The sequence below is a fragment of the Myotis yumanensis genome, unplaced genomic scaffold (assembly GCF_028538775.1).
Source record: "Myotis yumanensis isolate MYYU_CA2020_CCGP unplaced genomic scaffold, mMyoYum1.0.hap1 SCAF_2, whole genome shotgun sequence".
Classification (NCBI taxonomy): domain Eukaryota; kingdom Metazoa; phylum Chordata; class Mammalia; order Chiroptera; family Vespertilionidae; genus Myotis; species Myotis yumanensis.
The window spans coordinates 78,998,941-79,023,228 of record NW_027223753.1 but is presented as its reverse complement, the minus strand read 5'-3'; the positions used below and the strand labels follow the sequence as shown (position 1 = coordinate 79,023,228).

At 39.8% G+C, this 24,288-nt stretch overlaps 1 protein-coding gene across 10 annotated transcripts in view; it reads right to left on the bottom strand.

Moving 5' to 3' along the window:
* Nucleotides 1–24,288, bottom strand: part of KIF13A (kinesin family member 13A) — a 219,279-nt gene that overhangs the window by 79,663 nt on the left and 115,328 nt on the right. For all 10 annotated transcript variants that reach the window (XM_070405671.1, XM_070405675.1, XM_070405677.1 and 7 more), the window contains 3 exons: nucleotides 21,874–21,934; nucleotides 1,927–2,019; nucleotides 748–928 (listed from right to left, as the gene is read on the bottom strand). In XM_070405671.1, coding sequence (XP_070261772.1) covers nucleotides 748–928; nucleotides 1,927–2,019; nucleotides 21,874–21,934 — 335 coding nt within the window. The remainder of the gene's footprint in view (nucleotides 1–747; nucleotides 929–1,926; nucleotides 2,020–21,873; nucleotides 21,935–24,288) is intronic.

Genomic DNA, 24,288 nt, shown 5'->3' with positions numbered 1-24,288 from the left:
AGCCCTCCCCCTGATTTCAATGCATAGCCCGGGAAGAGAATGACTTGCCTGGGCTGGGTGATTTCAATCCTTCAACTACTTTACCTCCAATTTAGAGGTGCTGCTTCCCAATGCAAATGGAAGGACCAATGTGTCTTTTTTTTAAATCCTCACCCGAGGACATTTTCATTGGTTTTTAGAGACAGAAGGGAGGGAAGTGGAGGGAGGGGGGAGGGAGGGAGGGGGAGAGAGAGAGAGAGAGAGAGAGAGAGAGAGAAATCCATCTGTTGCCTCCCTTACATGCCCTGACCAGGATCGAACCTGTAACCTAGCTATAGGCGCTGACCAGGAATTGATCCCCTGACCTTCTGGTGTACAGGATGATACTCCAACCAATTGAGCCATACCGGCCAGGGCCAATGTGACATTTTAACTCAATTTTTATGAATAAACCATGGTGGCCAAAATAATACAAATAGCAAAAACATCTTTTTTAAATGGCATATATAAGCAACATTATACATGAATATGGTATAAACCAGTGGTCGCCAACTGGTGGTCCATGAGGTCCGAAAGGCTGGCGACCGCTGGTATAAACTATGTATACTGGGCATACCAACTGGCTTGGAGAGCTGATGATTCCTCAGTAAATGAACGGAAACCAGAGTAGTGACCAAGGCTCAAATAAATTTTCACTTGAAGCTTTAGCCTTAGGATCATTTAAAATTATTACCTCTAGTACAAGCTTAATTTCACCCACTAACTTACCCTTTGGGGTCCAAAAGATCTCGAACTTTCTCATTATAAATTTCCATATAGGATACTTCCACTTTAAAGGTCTGTGACTCATTTTGCTCCAGAGAGATCCTTTTAAATAAAGCACAGCAGAGCCTTGGGATGAGGCCCAGCTGCTCAGCATTGCCCATCATAGAGAAGGATTTTCCTGAGCCTGGAGAAGAGCAAGCAGAAAGAAAGGAGCATAAACAAGGAAGCAAAATGTAATGATTCCACCACATAAGTCTTCTACATATATCATCCAAGGTCACAGTGGAAGAGGCAAACTTGGCCTCCAGGGCCAACCCTCAAACAATACGGTTACTATTCTTTCTTTTTTAAAAAAATGTTCTTTATTGTTGAAAGTATTACAGATGTCTCCCTCCCCCTTCCCTCATTGACCCCCTCCACCCTGCTCCCCAGACCAAGGCTACTCTTCTTTCTATTACACTCATGGCTTCTAGTTTCACTCTCATTGTGAGATCCAGAGGGCACCTCATCTACAGGTGGAAAACACAAATATAACCATTGTAAGCAGCAAATATAGTATCAAGTAACATTAACAGTATTTATCCAAAACTATTTTGTTTGTGAAAGTGCTTTGATATATATTCTCTTATCTGAGTGTCCTAGTTGTCCTGCAATGTGACCAGAGGCAGTATTGTTATGATTGATGGATTTATTCTAATTTTATAGTTGAAATCATGGTGGTTCAGAGAATTAATGGCTGAGACACTAGTATGTTTTTGTTTTACTTCTTTCAACCAACTGAGCCACGAGCCTAGGTGTAGTAATCCATCATCATTCTGTATCCCAGCGACAGTCCTCTGTATAGGATGATGCCAAGAGTTTTTAAAAATAGTTTTTACTATAAGATTTGTACTGAGAAAATGGTAATTATTTTTCTAGTTCAAATACAAGTTAAAGCTATAATTTAGGAAAATTACATTTAATAGTTTGAAACCAGGTTTGCTCATTAACACTAAAATTACTCAATTACCAAAACTGTTGAGTCATCAAAAAGAGGGTTCCTTTTGATCACCTAATTCCTAATTCAGTTAAACCACAAAGGCAGAAGCATTTTTTCTGTTGCTTCCCAAAGTGTTTTCTACCTCTATGTTTTAAGAAATGCACATGTAATATCATTGACTGTAAATAAAAGCAAGGACTTACCTGTCTGTCCATAGGCAAAAATACAAGCGTTATACCCCTGAAAGGCTTTTTCAAGAATTCCTTCCCCAAGGCACTTGAAAACCACCTCTTGACCTACAAAAGAAAAAAAAAAAAGATGTTTCTTGACATATTTGTATTAATAACTGAGTCTCAGTTAACAGCATTCTCTAACTTCAAAACGATGTTAAAAGTGAATTATTGTGTGCCTACCATGTGTAGGACCAAGTTACTAGCTTAATGCATGCCATTTTATTTATTCTTCTTAACTATAGCTCAGTACCTGGATCGATTTATGATTCTACCTACTGCTTCCTTCTAAGGCAGTGGTTCTCAACCTTGGCTGCACATTAGAATCACCTGGGACTCTTTTTAAAATCCTGATTTCTAGGCCTCATCCTCCGGAAATTCTATTTCTTTGTTACTATTGTTGTGGCCTCACCCCATAACAAAGAAACAGAATTTCCGGAGGATGAGGCCCAGAAATCAGGATTTTAAAAAGATTCCCAGGTGATTCTAATGTGCAGCCAAGGTTGAGAACCACTGTAATCTAAGGCATTTCTCTTCAAGGCATTAAAGTTTCCTTCCCATTGTTAGTAGGCCATATGGAAGTATCATTTAAATTTGGTTTCATTTCTTCTCATGAGTTAGCATTAAAATGTCATGAAACATGAATTCTCTTATTTCCTCATCTGGATTCTGAGCTGGATTCTCATGATGAGGAACCATGCCATACACGTTTCGGTATATGCGTGCACCTCTGCACGTAGCATGGGGATAAGTACCTGCCATGTGCTTCGAAGCCGTTTATTGCTGGTGGAGGTGATGAGTTGAGCACAGACACCTCTCACCTGTGTTCTCACGGGGGGTTCAGGGACAAGCTCTCTTTGGTGAGCCTGTCTATAGCTTACTGCAGCTCTTGGGGGAGTTGTCATTTAATATACTAGTAAATATTACGATAGCATCCGTAGCATTCAGCTGAAAAGTCTGAAAATCTTTTTAAACACTTAAGGTTTCTTTTACCACTCTTTGAAATTGGTGATTCATTCCACCATGATTAAGAGAATGAAAATGGTGTTCTCCTTCTGCCATGCTCTTACAGTCCTCAGAACATCCACTATTACAGCCTTTGCAGAAACTACTGGTTTAAGTACCACTTGCCTACAATGGCATGATATCCTCTGACTGTGTCAGAGACTATAATCTGTTTATCTTTGTAATCCTGGTGCCTAGTACAAAATTTTAAATTAATATTTATTGAAAAAATGAGCCCATTTAACCTTTTTATCCTACATGACAATTTCTTTTACATTTGGAAATAATGCAACATAATAAAAGCTTTTGGGCCCAAGCCAGTTTGGCTCAGAGGATAGAGCTTTGGACTGCAGACCGAAGGGTCCTGGGTTCGATTCCAGTCAAGGGCACATACCTCGGTTGCAGGCTCCTCCCTGGACAGGCCCTGGTCAGGGCACATGCGGGAGGCAACCAATCAATATGTCTCTCTCACATCGATGTTTCTCTCTGTCTTTCCCTTTCTCTTCCACTATCCCTAAAAATCAATGGAAAAATATTCTCAGGTGAGGATTAACAAAACAAAAAATAAATAAATAAAAGCTTTTGGGTATATTTCTTCTTTTATGCAAAGTTGGATCTAATTTTAGCAGTCCTTTGTTATACTATGACATATCTTGGTTGCAGAATCGAACTCTTAAAAATGTGTAAATGTGAAATAAAATATATTTTCAACCCTTAGACTGACAAAAACTAAAATGTTGACAACATGAACTATAGCTGGTTTGAGGAAATAGGTATTTTCACAAGCTGTTGTAAGAATAAACAAATGCAGCCATTGTGAAGGAAAACCTAACAGCACCTATAAAAGGAAATCTTCCCTCATTGTCTGACCCACTGTGAGGCATCTAGCCTAGAGACACAAGGGACTCTTGTAAAGGATGCTCATAGCAGCATTATTTATTTGACTATAAGTTGGAATCAAGTTAAATGCCCATTTGTAAGGGAGTGGATAAAGCGACTATTTTATATGATATAATACTACAAGTCATGTAAAAACAAACAGATAAACCTAAGAATTTGTGTATAAACAATGCTAGAATTCAAAATCATTGTTGAATAAAAGAAGTCATGTTAAGACTGTAGTACATCTACACTAATAAAAGACAAAGATGCTAATTGACCATACCTTCGCTAAGCCCACCAGCCAATAAGAAGAGTATGCAAATTAACCCAACAAAGATGGCCGGTAAATTTGCATACTGCAGGTGGGGTAGGCAGTGCCAGACATCGCCCACAGGATCCGGGCTGCAGATCGGGACCAGGGAGGCGGGGTGGGCAGCGCCAGATGCCACCCGGGGAGGCGGAGCCAGCCCAGCAATCGCACAGGACTGGGGTCCCCTGCCCAGGCCTAACGCCCCGGTCAGAGGCCTTAGTCCTGGGCAGGGGCTGAGCCGGGGATCGGTGTGAACTACAGAGGAAACACCTTTTCTGACGGCTCATTGGCTAAGCTCCCTGTATGCCACTGGTAATATTCTTAGTAACTTGGGTAATAAAATCCAAGAAGGTGATATAGGGTTTTTCCACCTCACTCCTGGAGAAAAAAATGAAGGTCTGCTGCTGGAGGGGCTAAGAAATATCATATCCTGCCCTAGCCGGTTTGGCTCAGTGGATAATGCCTTGGCCTGCCTACACAGGGTCTGGGTTCAATTCTGACCAAGGGCATGTACCTAGGTTGCCGGCTCTTCCCTGGCGGGGGCCCAGGTCAGCACTCATGCAGGAGGCAACCAATCAAAGTGTTCCTCTCACTTTGATGTTTCTCTCTGTCTTTCCCTTTCTCTTCCACATTCTCTAAAAATCAATGGAAACATATCCGCAGGTGAGGACAAAAAAAAAATAATAAAGAAATGTCATATCCTATGAAAGACACATCTTGAAAATGCCTAAAGAAAGTTGTCATTTTTTCATGGTAAAGGGACTGGAGTCTGTGTTGATGAAAACACCTTGGTGGCTGCAGCAGCGGGGTGATGGGGCTGGTGCCTTCCCCTGATCAGCCCGGTCACCTCCCACAAAGGGAGGCCAGACTGCTGCTTAGGCCCACTTCCCAAGGGGAGCAGGGAGCGGGCCTAAGCAGTCACTATGACATCCCCTGAGGGCTCCCAGTATGTGAGAGGGGGCAGGCTGGGCTGAAGGATACCCGCCCCCCAGTGCACGAATTTCGTGCACTGGGCCCCTAGTATAATATAAAAACTTACATCAAATAGTGTGTGTGTGTGTGTGTGTGTGTGTGTGTGTATGACAGAGAGAGAAATCTATGGATACTAAAGTAAAAAATATGGATTGGAAGAAAATTTATCAAATTTATACACCAAATTTATATAACCTTACTTCACTATTTCTGTCTTCCAACAACCTAGCACAGAGCCTGGTATCTAAGAGGTATTCAAAACATGCTGGTGGAATACGTGGCCTTTTTTTATTTTTATTTTAAGTACAATTATAAGAGGCTTTGCTAAACACATGGTTTGTTGAGAAGACTAAAGAAGAAGGTATTGTCAAATTACTATCTACTAAACACACTTTCAAAACTGCTTTTATGTTAAAGCCTTGTGCTTACGAAGAAAATATTTGACCCACTCTGTTGCTGACCTTTCATACACATCAATATTTTTTCCCCATAGATTTTCTCAAAGGACCTTCCTTATTCCATAGGTATTCCCAAGGTCCATGCCCAGAGGCTGGCCTTACATTCAGAGCTGAGCACTGTGGTGTAGAAGACTGGGAATTAAACACAGGCTTGTGAGAAGTGAATGCAGTCCTCACAAGTACCACTTGAAGGCATTCTAACAGAACCACTCTCCTGGCACACAGAGATGACTGGAGCAATCCTGTGTGAACGTCCACAGTGGTTAACCAGTCCCCAGGAAGAGTGGATGAGGGTGGAGACAAGGTGCTTTAGACTTGGATAGTCAAACATCCTGACCATACACATGACTGCAATACTTTTATTTCTAAGACAGTAAGTTATTTTTATTTTTTTAAATTTAAAATGTTTATTGTTTGAAGTATTACGTATGTCTCCTTTTTCACCCATTGACCTCTCCCTGGCCATTCCCACCCCCAGCACATGCCCTCACCCCCCTACTGTCTGTGTCCATGGATTATGCATACAAGTCCTTTGGTTGATCTCTTCCCCGCCCCCCGCCTTCCCTCTGAGGTTGGATGATCTGTTCAATGGTTCTAGGTCTCAGGATCTATTTTTGTCCATCAGTTTATGTTGCTCATTATATTCCACAAATTAGTGAGATCATTTATCTTTCTCTGACTGGCTTATTTCACTTAGCATAATGCTCTCCAGGTCCATCCATGCTGTTGCAAATGGGAATTCTTTCTTTTTTACAGCAGCATAGTATTCCATTGTGTAGATGGATGTACCACTGTTTTTTAATACACTCATCTGCTGATAGGCACTTAGGCTGTTTCTAAATCTTAGCTATTGTAAATTGTGCTGCTATAAACATAGGGGTGCATATATCCTTTTTGATTGGTGTTTCTGATTTCTTGGGATATATTCCTAGAAATGGTATTACTGGGTCAAATGACAGTTCCATTTTTAATTTTTTGAGGAAACACCATATTGTTTTCCACAATGGCTGCACTAGTCTGCATTCCCACCAGCACTGAACAAGGGTTCCTTTTTCTCTATATCCTTGCCAGCACTTGTCATTTGTTGATTTGTTGATGATAGCCATTCTGATAGGTGTGAGATGGTACCTCACTGTCATTTCGATATGCATTTATCTGATGATTAGTGACTTTGAGCATGTTTTATATGTTTCTTGGCCTTTTGTACATCCTCTTTCAAAAACTGTCTATTTAGATCCTTTGCCCATTTTTTGATTGGATTGTTTATCTTCTTTTGTTAAGTTATACGAGTTCCCTATAAATTTTGGAGATTAAACCCTTACCAGATTTAACATTGGCAAATATGTTCTCCCATGCAGTGGGCTCTCTTGTTGTTTTGTTTATGGTTTCTTTTGCTGTGCAGAAGCCTTTTATTTTGATGTAGTCCCATTTGTTTATTTTCTCCTTAGTTTCCATTGTCCTAGGAGCTGTATTGGTAAAGATACTGCTATGATACATGTGTAATATTTTGCTGCCTTTGGATTCTTCTAAGATTTTTACGGTTTCCCGTCTTACGTTTAAGTCCTTTATCCATTTTGAGTTTGTTTTTGTGTATGGTGTAAGTTGGTGGTCTAGTTTCATTTTTTTGCATGTATCTGACCAATTTTCCCAACACCATTTATTGAAGAGACTATCTTGACTCCATTGTATGCTCTTGCCTCCTCTGTCAAATATTAGTTGAGTGTAATGACTTGGGTCAATTTCTTGGTTCTCTGTTCTGTTCCATTGGTCTATAGGTTTGTTCTTGTGCCAGTAGCCGGCAGTTTTGAGGACAGTTGCTTGTAATGTAGCTTTATATCTGGTATTGTGATTCTTCCAACTTTGTTCTTTCTCAGGATTGCTATGGTTATTTGGTGTCTTTTTTTTTATTCCATCTGAATTTTTGGAGAGTTTGTTCTAGGTCTGTGAAATATGCCATTGGTATTTTAATGGGAATTGCATTGAATCTATAGATCAATTCATATTTAGCAACTTGAAAGCAAGCAAGAGTTTGAGTTGATGAAAGGACTCAACTGCAGAGAAGAACTGGTCAAAGAGCTTACACCACTGGCTGCACAGAGCCGGGAGTCATTAACCAATTAAGAATTGATACCTCAGGTGGTGAAACGTATTACTTCTGGTTTCTGATGCTGAGAGGCTAAAATGATGAGGAATTATTTTCTTGATGTCCTTTCAAGGGAAAAATCACAATGTTTCTTTTTCCTTGGTAGGAATAGCCTTTAAATTAAAGATCATTACTTGAAAAAAAAGAAACAATGCTATAGAGATACATGAAATAGGTTTGTGATATGTCAAGTGAAAATAAAATACCAACTCAGAATGTGTACACTAAAACTGCATGAAAAATAAACCAAAAGATCAAAGAATTCTCCAGGATACAAAAATTTAAGAATAAACTTCAGTTTAGCCTAGGTCCAAATTACTGTAAATACTAAATAGGGTGTGAATTAACCTATTTAATTTGTATAATGTTATTAGTTATGCTACTGAGAAGAAGAGAATTTTTATCAACTGTTCTGTGTGTAGTATACATTACATATTTTATATCAGTGAATTCTTGCAATACCCAGGTAGAGTGGATATAGACTGTGATCCATAGGAGACTGGGGCTCTAAAAGAGTAAGTCATTTGCCAAGATCACACCACTGGTTTGTGGCAGGGCCTGGGTCTGTCTGTATTGGCTTCCGAATGTCAAGGCTGATGCCCATCCATAATTGGTGGCTTCATGCTCTGTGACATTGGAAATCAGCTGCTCCCTCCTCAGCTCCATGGTATTTTCTACAATCTCCCAGAACTCATCAGACAGCGCTATGTTTTTTTCTCTACCAATGCATTGCGAGCTCCTTTAAAAACAGGAGTTGCTGCATCTTTGCAGAGTGAGTGGCACACAGTAGGACAGACATTCCTATGTTGACATTGCTGTAAAGACTGACATTTAATTGGGAACCTCTTTTTCATTAGCGATGACTGAGGCATCAAAATATTGTGTGTTGAACTTAAAAAAGAAATATTTAATTGTACTACAGGTTACACTTTGGTCAAATTATGACTGTTTTTGAAATTCTAATGAGCCCCTAAAGACCACAATAGCCTTTGTTAACAATAAAGCACTGTGGTGTGAATAAACATGTCGACATGGTATGCACCTACTAATTGGATAATTGTAATTAAAAAAATCACAGATTATACTTTTGCTGACACATACAATAACCTCCTGAATCTTGAAAAAAAAAATGTGGGACTGAAAAAATAAGCTAATCTCTCTGATTTTCACTAAATATTTACATATGCTTTCCAAAAAATCAAATTCTTTAAGGTAGCTATTTAGTTACATTTGACAAACACAATATAATTCATGTTTATCATATTTAATAAAGGTTTAAGTTAGAGTAGGAAGTGAAAATTTGGAAAACACAAATGGACTATGAAAAAGTAGAAAACAATTATTCTGTGTTTCTGGAAAGAATTTTTCCCCTTTTCATTCTTAAATAACTATCTTGAAGCACAATTTGTAAAAGAATAAATAAAAAGAATTATTGTAAAGTTCATGTATTTTTTACAAATATAAGCAAGACTAGAGTCTAGAGAGACTGGAATACATTTTATATGGTTTCATGTCTCCAGGGAAATTTATTCTCTTTAAAGACAAGAAATAAGGAATACTCTCCCACCCCTGCAAAGATACATCAACATTAACATTGTTTTATAGCTGCTCAAGCTTTCATGGTATTTTTAGCAGATATAATCAGTTCTCTATTATGGATATTTAGATTATTTCCTTTTTCTTTTTTTTTCTGTAATATTCTTACATATTTACCTTTGTGCACTTTTCTATTGACTTTACTTGGCAAAACTCCAAAAAATCAAATTACTAAGTCCTCTTAGTAATGCATGAGTCCTTTTTGCTAGACCCTCGATACTAGCTATTATCATTCTTCCTTGTTTTGACTGTCAGTAGGAAAAAAAACCCTCCTGTTTTGTTAGATTAAAATTTTCCTTTTCATAGTTTATTGCCCATTTGAATTTATTCTTTAATAAATTGGTTGAGTCCTATGTTTATTTTAATAAATAAATTGGTTTTGTCATTGATTTTTTTTACTTATTAATTTCAAAATGCTCATCATATAGTAAGGATATCAACCTTTGATCTATTGTATGTTGTAAATATTTTTCTTTTTGGTCTTATGTTGTTCTTTATCATACAGAAGCATTTGGTCTTGCATATTCAAATCTTTCATCTTTTCCTTTATAATTTCCACCTATGGTATATGTTGTGATTCCTAAATCCTTTGGATTATACCAAATTATATAGGTATTCACCCATATTTTCTTCCAGTTTTGTTGTTTTTGTTTTTTACAGTTTTATTTCAAACTCTACTCCTTAGCTGTGTAACCTTGGGCAAGCTTTTCATTTCTTCATTGTAAATCAGGAATAATAGCTGCTACCTACTGGGCTGCTGTATGATTTAATGAGGCAATACAGGTAAAGCCCTTACCATAGTGCCTGGCCATTATAAGTCTGGAATATATTTTAGTTAATATTATTATTAATGTCACCCCTTAAACCTTTCATCTACTATAATTAATTCCGGGATAGAGAAGGAGGTGATTATCTCATTTTCCTTAAAAAGTTGCCCCATCTTTGCAACAATTTTTTGAGGTAATCCAATTTCAAAGATAAAAGACGCCTATTTTTGGAAAAAAATTAAAGGAATCATTTATTACCATTTATTGCTATTTCTCTAGATCCCATAGAGGTCCCATTTTTAAAATTCCATTGAGAAAAACAAGTGTGTATGGTGTGTGTGTGTGTGTGTGTTGGGTGTGTGTGTGTTGGGTGTGTTATGTGAGGGATATGTGTGTGTTAAGGGTATATGTGTGTTTTGGGTCATGATGAGGAGAGGAATAAGGAACCATTACTTGCCAATCCATGTTGTTCAGTGCAGGAAAAATATTTGCCATTCTTTTACAACATTAACATATCGCAGAAAGGTATGGGGGAAAAACAACCTAAGATCATATCAATAAAATTGTGACTAGAAACATATCCTTATAAAGTTTCCCTTCATTTTCTATTCCGGTGCCCTTTTAGCTGTATGAATCCTTGGCTGGGGTTATACTTCATCAAGTTTTTTGGTTTGGGGACTTTCAGGGCACCACCAGTACAATAAGAGACAACTATGAAAAAGACCAGGCTGCCAAACAAGCCTGAAAAGGCACCGTAGACTCTTTATACAGCCTCTTAGGGTCCTTAACAGGACCAGCTCGCCACGAAATACAAACGGTGGCTACAATTCACTCGGTGATAGAGAGAAAACATTAGATCTCAAAGTAGATCCAAAGAGAGTCTGATTTATCCAAAAGACTGAAGGTTTTTTGCTTTGTTCATTTCTATTTTTTAAACACAGCAGTCCCCTTTTTCATCATAGGAAAAAAACACTTGCCGACTGCTTTAAGAAGCCAAGTTCACATAAGAAAGGAGTATTTATACTGGGTGGTGGGAATCAAGAAATCCACAAAAGATGCACTATCCACACGCTAAATGTTTCCCGACTACACTTAAACAGAAAGAAGTGCTGTTTGTCTAGGGGACTCGGACCAGCCCATAAGGGAAAGTTCAGAAGTCCTGTGGGAAGGAGGATCGAGGAATATGCTTCTATCCCAGACAAGCCAAGTATAAAGCCTTGAGGCTTTTCAGCTGGACTGATGCCAGAGCAGAGGTGGCCACTCTGCAGAAGTCAGCTCCACAGGCCTGATGCAGGGAGCCACAGAACAAACCTGACCTCGCTTGTTAGTAACCATGACCAAGATGCCAATTTCCTCTGTGGGGTTTATGATTAGACCTCCTATAACTGTGTGGACAAGTCTTAAAACACAGGCATGCCCAAAGCAACCCATAACACAATGTCAGAACAGTAGAGAGGCTCCTGTGTAGAATTTCTGCAAGCACAGTTACCGACTGACCCACCCAGCCCTGAGTCACATGTGATACAGATCTTTGAAAAGCTAACACCGAGTCTCCACATTATGCATAACCTGCCCTACTGGGAATAGCAGCAGTGGACTCAAAGTTCCTGGCATGTGCTTTGGGAGCTCAGTAACCAAGGCAATTCCCTCCCCATAGCAGGGCCCTGACAGCAAAGCACAGAAGAAGAGAAATTAGGGATGGGAGGGAACATGCACCTATCTCCATATGCCTCACATCTGGCTACCGAAGAGGCACCAGGTGAAACATCACAGTGGGCTATGTTCTAAGAAATGGGAGAAAAAAATGGGAGGTCATACCCTGTCTTACTTGCAATTTGCGTTAAGCAAGGCAGCCTCATGTAGATCATGGCTGAATAAAATACGAGGTATGGCAATACAAGGCTGGACATGACATATACACAAAATATTTCTCATTTGCCTAAAGTAGCTGCACAAAGTGCACTCAAGATTTTAACACGATCAATCATTTTATCAGTTTAAACACTGTCTGGTTCTCATCGGAGTTAATGTAGAAAAAAAAAAGGTTAAGCTCAATATTTGTGATTTGGAATTCTTAGGCCTTCTCATTTGTGAGGGTGTTTTTCCACTTCTAAACAGGGCTGACAGCCATAGCAATTTTGATGAGTCTGAACTTGGCAGGTGGCTCAGCTCCAAGTCAGAGCACCTGGACGGCGCAAGAGCGGACAGGTCCTTCTCACATACCTGGGGGGATGAGGGATGCACCTAACTTGAACCAGGTTTCAGTAAACCCCTTTCTCAAACAGTGCAACTCTCAGAAAGTGTCACATGCAGTGACTTTAAACCTGGGTTAAGTTAAATGACCCAAAACTATAGAGTTCAGATAAAGGAACTAAGGCTTAACTTGGTGACATGAGGTTTAAGTTTTAATCAACTACAGTAGTTTGCCATTAAGGCACCTGCTGGTAAAAGGATCTTAAGAAACTGGGCCATGAGGGTAAAAGTTCCATGGTGGCATCCAAGAGCGATCAGCATTGCAGTCCCTGGGAGTCTGACTTGCGGCATGGCGTGGGTGACTCACCCAGATGGATGTTTCCACCCCAGTGACAGAGCTGGGATAGTCAGGAGTTGGCATTGAAGCTCGGCGCCTTTTCTGTTGCCAGAGGAAGTGGCTGACTCATGGGGGGTAATGGGGGGGGGGCTTGGTACCCAGGATGAAAGAAATAAATAAACCACCTTACCTGTGAATATTGTGTAATAGAAAGGTTGTGGAGTTATTCAGGAGGGTTTTTTCACATAAAACAACTGTGGAAGCAGCCAATGTTCTTTATTTCTACCTGATCAACAGTGTTTCACACTGTCTGCCTCTTATATAGAAGCAGGCTTGACTTGACATCTCTGGACTGTGGGGTGCACAACATCTACTGCACTTGAGGGGAGGCTAAGGCAAAGCCCAAACCAAACACAGGCATTTAGGACTCTGACAGGAGGAAGAATGCCATCAGTATTGTTCCTGGCTAGGTTCCAAGTCAGAGCACTCCTATCTGATTTGCTGAACAGAGCCTCTCTTGGGATGAGAGAAGAGAGGAGAGCCTGAGCTTGCGGTAGAATCTATAGTCTTCATGCATCACTGTCACTGACCAAAATCTATGCTTGCCACTGCATTCGGCTCGCTCACAGGTAGCAGGGGCTCTGAACCTCAGTTTCCTCATCTATAAAATGAGGACAATAAAGTTTCTACTCAGCTGGGTGTTGCAAAATGATCTGCTGCAGGTATAGAGATGTGCACAGTGCTGGGAGCCTGTTGCTCAGAGCTATGTTCCCCTCTAAATATAATTAAGTTACATGATGTCTCTGGGGGCCAATAAATATTATTCTAAGGAATATATACAGAGAAAGAAAGGAAGTGTGGAAGAAGGTGGGTGTGTGGATGAAAAAGGGGCCACATACTAAACCTGACAAGCTCAGGGGAAGCCTATATGAGGGGCCCTTAAAAAAATAACCATAAAGGATAGTCTGAACATAAAAATTTCTCACTAAAAGTGAGTTTTGGCAGTTAGTCACAACCTTGGCCTGCGGCTTCCTTCACAAAGGTCAGTCTTTACCTAAGTAGCCTGTCTACTGTCTTTTTTTTTTTTTAAACAGTGATCATTTCTTCTTTTTTAAAAAATATATTTTTATTATTTTAGAGAGGAAGGGAGAGGGAGAGAGAGTAAAAAAGAGACAGAGAAAGAAACATCAATGATGAGAGGGAATCAGTGGTCGGCTACCTCCTGCACATCCCACAATGGGGATCAAGCCTGCAACCCAGGCATGTGCCCTTAACTGGAATTGAACCTGGGACCCTTCAGACCACAGGCTGACACTATCCACTGAGCCAACCTGGCTAGGGCTCTATTGTCCTTTTGCATCCAAGATAATATACCTTTGAAATGTCAGAGTCATCCCCCTTTTCTGGACCACCTGGCATCAGAGCTGGAGACCACAGAGCCCTTCATTGTTAACTTGTTCCCCACACACCATCTCTATGTGCTGTAGATGATCATTATTAACTGTCCTGTACCCACCAATGTAAAAGAAGTCTGTGTCTCAGGCTTACTTTTCATCCAATCCCAGAGATCTCCCCACTTTGCTTTCTCCCACCTCCCTAACCTGTTACCGATGGATTTCATGTAACCTCCCTTATGTCTCCTCCTTTGATTCCAATGTATAAAATAAGCTGCAAAACTGCCATTGCCAGAAACATTTTCAAACTGTTTAGATTTTGCTTCTTGGCAATTGTAGTCAGTTTAGCTCAAATAAACTCACAAAAATTCTCTACAGATCTGGACGTTTCTTACGTGTGGACAAGTGGGCTTAAAAATAGCTACATATACGCATGCTTTAAAAAACACACAAAATATTAACTTAGCTCATTTATTTCAGAGAACTTTACTTAACTGACCTTCACTTATTCATTTCTCTGAATTAACCAGCATTCTCTCTTCCACGTGTAGAAAACACTGGAGCACGCCCACTGCATGTGAAACTGCCCAGCTGCGAGACTGCTCTCTGGACTCCACCAGCTGAGTTACGTTCTTACACAAGGTCAGTTGTGTTTGCTCCTAAACTGGTTTACGTCAGTAGTACTTCTCTGTAATTATATAATTTAGTTAACAAATGCAAAAAGTTGCTAATTCTAAGAAAACTAAGCTGAATTCTTAGGAGCAACTTAAGAAAGATGAGTCACTAAAAAGAACTGCCAAATTAGGTTTGACAACTTGTAAAAGACTACATAAAAGAAAAATCAAGAAGGATTTTGCAATTAAATTGTTTCATAAATGTATTTTAAGGTGGCATGCACCATTTATAATGAATCTAACAAACTTTTTAAGCAGTCAACCACCATAGCTCCTAATAACTACGATTTTGATAAACCTAACAACCAATGATTACTGAGTATTTACTCTGTGCACAGCACTTGCGGAGCATTTCATGTATACTTTAACAGTAAAAACATCAATACAGTATGCTAAAACAACTATTTTGGAACTCAGCTAAAAACATTAGTTCTATTTTAGCTACTGTCACCTTTTAGAATGCAGATTATGATACATGGTTAAACATTTTTAGAATGTAAATTTTGATGCACAGTTAAATAATGTGACACAGAAACCATTTCTACCTCTGTGCACATAAAATCTGCCATCATGGGAACAGAATCAAACATGGCTGCTCTCCCCACAGCAACGGCCCAGGCTGGGAGGCGCTCAGCTGCCCCCTCACAGGATAAAGAAACGCTAGCAGGAGTACCATCTTTCTCCTGAACTGCAGGGCATTAACTATGCCTGAAAACACATGGCTTCAGCAAATTTGAGCAACATGCCATATGGAAAGAATTGTTATATAATTTCTAAGTCAATAGTTTACCAGTGATGGCGAACCTCTGACACGTGAACTCATTTTTTTGGTTGATTTTTCTTTGTTAAATGGCATTTAAATATATAAAATAAATATCAAAATTATAAATCTTTGTTTTACTATGGTTGCAAATATCAAAAAATTTCTATATGTGACACAGCACCAGAGTTAAGTTAGGGTTTTTCAAAATGCTGACACGCCGAGCTCAAAAGGTTCGCCATCGCTGGTTTAGACTCTTTCAGGCCAGGAAATATTCATGCCTGCATTGATCCTCAGATATACCACACCAGACTGAGTTTTATTTTTGGAATGAAGGTTTACTTTCCATCAGTAGTGATGCAAACATTTACAAAGACCTATTATCTGTTATGATGCCCTCAAGTTTAACAGTATTTATTCTAATATAATAATTTTTAAAAAACATGTTTTTATTGATTTCACAGAGAGAAGAAGGGAGAGGGAGAGGGAGGGAAAGGGAAAGGGGGTGGAGAGAGAGAGAGAGAGAGAGAGAGAAAACATTGATGTAAGAGGGAAACATTGATTGGCTGCTTCCTGCCTGCCCCTTACCAGGGATTGAGCCTGCAACCTGGGCATGTGCCCTGACTGGGAATTGAACAGTGACCTTTTGGTGAATGGAACGATGCTCAACCAACTGAGCCACACCAGCTAGGGCTATAATATAATAATTTTATAATCCTGAATGTGTATCTATGTGCATGTGGGGTTGCAGGGGGAGGATGTGGGTTTATGAGAAATGCCATGCTTTGGGTGCTTAATTCTGCAGGTTACTTCTGTTTTTTCTTAGCCCTGGCACAAGGGTTTTTGCTTTAAAGACTCAGAATTATGTGCTAGACAAGCATTATTATGACTACATAACCAAAAGGTAAAACAAGAAGAAATAATATAGTTAAAATGTAAAATGTCTCAGAGCATGATTCAGTGTAATTCAAATGGCTTAACAAACAAGCCTTTGATTTGCCTCTGAAAAGTCCACTTCAACAGCTGTGTGGCCAGCATAAAATGTCTAATTCATGTTCTATCAGAAAGCTGGAGGAAATTTGAAATCAGTCTAGGCCAGGGATTTTTCAACCAGTGTGCTGCAAGAATTTGTAAAACATGCAATACCTGAATATTTAGCCAGGGGCACCTCTTTCCCCTTAGATTGTCAAATAAAAAAATGACAACAGTCAACACAACAATAGCCGTCTGGTGTAAATGAATCAAAATTATACCTATTTTTTGGTCAGATTGGCAAAACATATATTTTTTGATGTGCCATAGAATTTTAGTAGTTTATGTGTGCCATGAGATGAAAAAGACTGAAAATCACTGGTCTAGGCCATGTCTCCTCCTTTCTCAGATGAGGAAACAGATCCCCAAAGTTTATAGCTTGTGGCAAAACCAGGTCTTGTAAACACCAGTACAATGTATTTTCTTACCAAAGATGCTACTACCCTTACTCCTGAATTGTGACAATGATAAAGATGATAAATACTATGTGAGTTTTCCCTATGTGCCAAGTACTGGCTTAAAAACTTCACATGAACAGGTCATTTAGTCCTAAAGTCCGAACTATTATTATCTTTATTTAACATATGAAGAAACAGAAGCAAACTGAGATTAGTAACTCACCTGACCTTACACAGATAGAAGGTGGTGAAGCCATAATTTGAACCCATGTAGTCTGACTTAAGAGCCCACAGCCTTCAATCACTCCAACCCACTGCAATGCCATTACACACATTGTAGAACTAAGTATTTCTAAATCAGAAAGCCTGAAAGAAGTTCTTGCTATAGCTCTTAATGAATAGCATAACATAAACATAATTAAGAAGTGAACATTTTACACACCACATGAAATTTAGAGTCCCTGTTTTTTTCTGTTCCTTCAATCCACGCACTTACATTTCTCTCTCTCTCCCCCTGCTCTTTCTGCCCCCCAAGTTTTGAGAGCTGCCTTACAAGCTGATTCAATATTAATGATGCCATTATTCATTGAGCCCGACAAGTAGGTTGGTTTTAAAACACATGTGCTTCCCCTTCTCCATTTCCTCTATTTCCCACCAGAGAATAAATGCTTATATCTTAATGTTTCCATTCACAATTAAGAAGGAATTGCTATTTTTTAATGAAGATAAAGGAAATCAAATTACCCATCAACTAATCTATTAGTAACATATGTACTAGGCAGAGTACAAAGAATGTAAACTAACCTGAGAGGATAGCAAGCAAGATTTTACTTTCTGCTAAGGCAGTCATAGTATCTAACGAATAAGAAATTTTCACTCACAATTTTGTAAGTAGACATTGCTCTTTAAACCTAGAGAATCCTATTTCAGGGCTAAATGGAACATAGTATTTGATATGATCATACACACTAAAATTTAGTAAATTTTAGGCTATCGGTATATTTAAAAATCAGTTTTATCTTTAAAAATATTTCTGAACATATTATTTATGATGAAGAGGTACAGAAATCATAAGTTTCATACTTGAATTTTATCATCTGTACTTAATAAAGTTATTTTTAATTTAAAAAATAGTTTGTCTGCCCTAACTGGTTTGGCTCAGTGGACAGAGCGTCGGCCTGTGGACTGAAGGGTCCCAGGTTCGATTCCGGTCAAGGGCATGTGCCTTGGTTGCGCGCACATCCCCAGTGGGGGGTATGCAGGAGGCAGCTGATCGATGTTTCTCTCTCATTGATGTTTCTAACTCTCTGTCCCTCTCCCTTCCTCTCTGTGAAAAATCAATAAAATATATTAAAAAAAAAAAATAGTTTGTCCTGCCCTAGCCAGTTTGGCTCAGTGGGTAGAACATCAGCCTGAGGACTGAAAGGTCCTGGATTCGATTCCGGTCAAGGGCACATGCCGGGGTTTCCGGCTCGGCATGCAGGAGGCAGCTGATCCATGATTCTTTCTCATCGTTGATATTTCTATCTTTCTTTCCCTCTCCCTTCCTCTCTGAAATCAATAAAAATATATTAAAAAATAGTTTTTCTATATTCAAGGACATGAATGATTATTGCAGGAGGCTAGAATGGCCTCTCTGGGCAATAATGGAGGATGTGATCCCAGGAGATATGGAAAAGAGAAGAACAATCTTCCTTAGGCATTATTGTAATCACATCACTCCAAAAGTCCCCCCCCCTTTTTTTTTACCATATCAGTCTAAATTTCTTAGTCTAGCCTTTAAAATTTCCTATTATTTGGCTTCACTCAATATGTATAAATGGATCTCCCACTGCTTCCCCCAAGATGCACCTTCTGCTCGGATGAGTCTATACACCACGCTCTCTCCCACTTCTGCATCTTCACTTACGGATAATACAAATGATGTACTGTTTATGGACACCCTTCTTGAATCAGCATGTTAAGTTACCTATTTAACCTTTTTAATAGCATATGAGATAGGAACTATCATTTCCATGTTTCCCATTTTACAAAAAAGAAACTGTATCTCCGAGAGTTTAAATTGTCTCCAGTAGTCGGCAAACTGCAGCTGGCAAGCCACACGTGGCTCTTTGGCCCGTTGAGTGTGGCTCTTCCACAAAATACCACGTGTGGGCGCACACGTACAGTACAATTGAAACTTAGTGGCCCATGCGCAGAAGTTGGTATTGTGTGGAAGAGCCACATTCAAGGGGCCAAAGAGCCGCATGTGGCTTGCGAGCCGCGGTCTGCAGACCACTGGTCTAAGAGAATGAAGGCAGGCATCCTGAGTCGTAAACCCAGGTGTGATCTCTGAGTCCACGTGCTGTCCTTGATATCATGCCACTTCCTCCTACCTGGATGCCCTCTATACTAGTACTATCCTTTGGCTAAACCTATGCTAAGCGTCCATGTCTAGTTCCAGTCCCATCTCCTCTAGGATGCCTTCCCTGGCAATTGTACTCCTGCCAGATTTTGCTTCTCCTGGGTTTTTCCATAGCACTTAAAACTTGGTAAAATTTAGAGTTTAAATATTATATTAAAAATGTTTACTGTTGTTTGTTATGCAATCTTTTGCTTTCCAACTTAGTTTTTTATTTCTCAAAGGCTTCCTAGGCTGCATACACAGTAGGGGATTCATGCATATTAAGGAACTATTCTGGCTTCCTGGGTTATATTAGAGGAACAAACAATAACACTGGGCTGGAGTACAGAATGGGTGGTAGGGAGTCATGGAGCAGAGGGAGGGGTGTGTAGACTTGGGGTTATCTAATAAAGGACCTTAAATGCCATCCAAGAAGTACAGTTTAAATCTGTAAGAGATGAGCAGTCCTTGAATGTATTTGAGAATTGAATGAGAAGAATTCTAATTTAGAAAGATGTATCTGGCTGTATCCTGAATCACATCAATGCAACAGGATGAGACTGGGCTTTGTATAGCCATAGCATTTGTCCTCATTTGTTTCTGTTACAGTAGGAAATGTTTTACTTTTGTTGGTTATTTATATCCAAAAGCACACACCCAGCACAAAAATACACACAGCGCTAACAGTCAAGGCAGACTGCTCCAGACTCTGCAGAATTTATTTATTTAATTTATTATTTTATTTTTAAATTTAATTTATTGGGGTGACATTGGTTAATAGAATTATATAGGTTTTAGGGATACAGACTCCATGAAATTATTATCTAAAGTCCCAAAGGACCAATAAAAAGACACATTAATTATAACCAACATTAAGGACTATTCATTCACATTAATAAAATACACAGCTTAAGTTGTAAAACTGATGCTTGGAAAGAAAGACCAATTTACCCAATGTGAAGAGCTGAAGGAATTTTCCTAGTTCAAGATTGTTAACTTTTGAAAAATATATACATATCAAATAATTTCTCAACAAATCTGCTTTAGGTGGCCAGGAAAAGTCTGTCAATAAAATTCCTTACTAGCAAGCAACTTCCTTTTACTCTCTAAAGCAGTGGTTCTCAACCTTGGCTGCACATTAGAATCACCTGGGATTTTTTTTTAAATCCTGATTTCTGGGCCTCATCCTCCGGAAATTCTGTTTCTTTGTTATAGGGTGAGGCCATAACATTAGTAACAAAGAAACAGAATTTCCGGAGGATGAGGCCCAGAAATCAGGATTTTAAAAAAGATTCCCAGGTGATTCTAATGTGCAGCCAAGGTTGAGAACCACTGCAAAGCCTACATCCTCTCCTTTCCTCACTTTTTCTTTTTTTTAAGTAAATGGAAAAGTCACTCAGCTGATAGTCTTATAAGTAGAAATTAGGAGAAAACACTCATTATGACCATATATCCAGGAAAGGAGTACCCAATTGGGAGGGAAGGAATCAGACTCTCTTCACTAAATCAGATGCTTCACTCTTAAGCTGAAGCAATTGTGATTAGCTTCTAGGAAAGGCTAAGATGCACCTATGATCACAAATAATAAAATCTGCAGTCATTTATGTCTGACAGAATAGGGCTGACATGACTCATGAAAAAACCACTAGCAAAATGTGGAGCTAGGAGGCAATGTTTCCCTGAGGAAGGTGTGTTTAGTGCAGTGGTCGGCAAACTCATTAGTCAACAGAGCCAAATATCAACAGTACAACGACTGAAATTTCTTTTGAGAGCCAATTTTTTTAAACTTAAACTATATAGATAGATACATTGTTATTAACTTAATTAGGGTGCTCCTAAGGCTTAGGAAGAGCCACACCCAAGGGGCCAAAGAGCCGCATGTGGCTCGAGAGCCGAAGTTTGCTGACCACGGGTTTAGTGCATATCACCACGGACTGCTTCAGACACTCAGGTGCACGGGAGTTCTGGAAGCCAATGGCACCTGTGCTTTGATTAAAATCCAGTGGTTCTCAACCTTCTGGCCCTTTAAATACAGTTCCTCATGTTGTGACCCAACCATAAAATTATTTTCGTTGCTATTTCGTAACTGTAATGTTGCTACTGTTATGAATCGTAATGTAAATATCTGATATGCAGGATGGTCTTAGGCGACCCCTGTGAAAGGGTCGTTCAACCGCCAAAGGGGTCTCAACCCACAGGTTGAGAACTGCTGGCTTAACAGAGTTGTGCATTGGCTGAAAGTTAACAACAGGGAAAGGCATGGCACATTAAACCTCTTCTTATGTGACAATCACAACAGCTACCATGTATGACTTGAGGTGGTTCCCCCATTATCTCTAATCCCTGGAGCACCTCTGAAGATACTAATATTCCCTTTACAGGCTGAAAGCAATAACAACACCTGTCCATGGCTTTACAGCAAAACCACTTTCAGTGGTTGAGTCAAATCCTGAAATCAAATCTATTGACTGACTTCCAAGCCCGTGCACTAGACTGGAAAGAATGACTGTGAATGTTATGGGGAAAATAGAACTCCAGAATAATTAAAGAAAACAGGTGTAATGGAAAAAGAGGCCAGAGGCCCAACCATCAACTGCAGAAAGAGAGCCAACTTACCAGCATACTTTGCGGTGTTAGATTCATCCATGGACCAAAAGCAATAATCAAAGGCAAATACCTGAATAAAAGAACAAAATGTTAAACTTAAACATTAATTAACTTCTATAAATAAATCAGCCTGCAAAAAAAATTCACTGATGAAGATGAGAATGCCTGCTACTGTCACCTCAGGTTGGATGCTCTGTTAATCCTGAAGTTTCTTTTAGACTACAGTGATGGTTATCTTCTTAGACTAAGTTATATATGAAAATTGCTATTTATCCATAATTCAAACAAGCATACATCTTAACCAACATTTTAAAAAATGATACATTCAGTGAGAAAAAACAATGACTTCTCTCCAAGTCAACAGTTCCAACAGTCCCACAGTTCCAGCATCTGCTGTAACCCTCCGGCTGGATCTCCCAGAGCTTCTCAAGAAACACTAAGTGATCAACTTTCATTTAAAGCAATTCCTCTTTCCATGACGCTACTATTTCCAGCATAACCAAAGCTCAAAACCCTCCACACTGCCTTCTTGGACACCATTCCCTCTTCTGTTTCACCATGCAATCTTGGACCCAGGGGGAAGAAATCAATAATTCACTCTTGCATGCATTAATTTTCTGTATAGTTACTGAGCGCCTACTATGTTATTAGGACGGCAGATGCTGCTGCCCTAAATCCCTCATCTAATCACTGTTTTTCATGCATATGACCACCACTCAGGTTCTGGCCATCATTATTAAGTGCATAGGGCAACAGTCCCTAAAATGTGGTCCAAAGAACAGTAGTTTCTTGAGATAGTCCCTAAAAAAGATGAAATCATGTTAGAAATTGTACATTTTGCCCTATTTGAGGTTCTCAATATTAAAGGCTCTGAAAAGCTCTCCAGCAAATACATCCATTTAACTGTTTAACTTTTTATTTCTCCAATTAATTTTGGTGAGGAGGCCCTTTCTTGAGTAACACCTATTAACATGCCTTGAAATTAGTATTTCTCTATGAACCTACCTTAGCTAACTGGCCCAGATGTCTCAGCAGCCACTTTCTCTTGGGCTCCCTTTTATAGCCTTTTCACCATGTAGTCCAAATAGCAAATTAAAAAACTTCCACGGACAGAGACCCTTTAATGCTTAATCATTTCCAAGGGATCTTACTCTCTGAGCAAACAGAACCCAAGCTCTTTGACCTGGCATTTGAGACTGGCCACAATGAGGCCTTTCCAGCCCAAGTGCCCCAACTTCTTCATGCTTCAGCTGAGCTAGTCAGCATCTTGGAGTTACAATCCTATCTCAGTTGGTATTCTCTTCATTTCCACCCTTCACAATGCTTCCTACTCCTTACAGTCCAATTCAATGTATTTTTCTACTAGGAAGCATTCCTTGGTTTAATTCAAAGGAACTAGCTGTCTCAGCTCTCTCTGAACTCTCACAACACTGTTTAATCCTTTTTGTGACACCTAACCCAATTATTCTATTTTTCACGTATCGTGTATATTATCTCTGCATACGTTTCAAATCCACTGGTAGACTAAGTTCCTTGAAAGCAGGAACCAGACCTGATTCCTATTTGTATACTTCAGTGTTCAAAGTAATTACTTATAATTATTTATTGAACTAGGGGCCCAGTGCACGAAATTCCTGCACTGGGGGGGGGGGGGGGGGTGTCCCCTCAGCCCAGCCTGCCCCCTCTCACAGACTGGGAGCCCTCAGGGGATGTCCTACTGACGGCTTAGGCCCGCTGGGAGTGGGCTTAAGCCGAAGTCTGGCCTCCCTCTGTGGGAGGTGACCGGGCTGATCAGGGAAAGGTGCCAGCCCCATCACCCTGCTGCTGCAGCCACTGCTAGCCACCGCAGTCGCCAAGGTGTTTTCATCAACACAAACTCCAGTCCCTTCATCATGAAAAAATAACTTTCTTTAGGCATTTTCAAGATGTGTCTTTTATAGGATATGACATTTCTTTCTTTCTTTCTTTTTTTTTTATCCTCACCTGAGGATACGTTTCCATTGATTTTTAGAGAATGTGGAAGAGAGAGGAAAAGACAGAGAGAAACATCAATGTGAGAGGAACACTTTGATTGGTTGCCTCCTGCATGAGCCCTGACCTTGGCCCTGGCCAGGGAGGAGCCTGCAACCTAGGCACATGCCCTTGATCAGAATCAACCCAGACCTTGCAGATGGTAGGCCGAGGCTCTATCCACTGAGCCAAACCGGCTAGGGCAGGATATGACATTTCTTAGCTCTCCAGCAGTGGACCTTCATTTTTTCCTCCAGGAGTGAGGTGGAAAACCCTAGATCACCTTCTTGGATTCTTATTATCCAAGTTACCAAGAACATTACCAGTGGCATACAGGGAGCTTAGCCAATGAGCTGTCAGAAAAGGAGTTTCCTCTGCAGCTCACCCACAGAGGCAGGACTGCTGGCAAGCCTA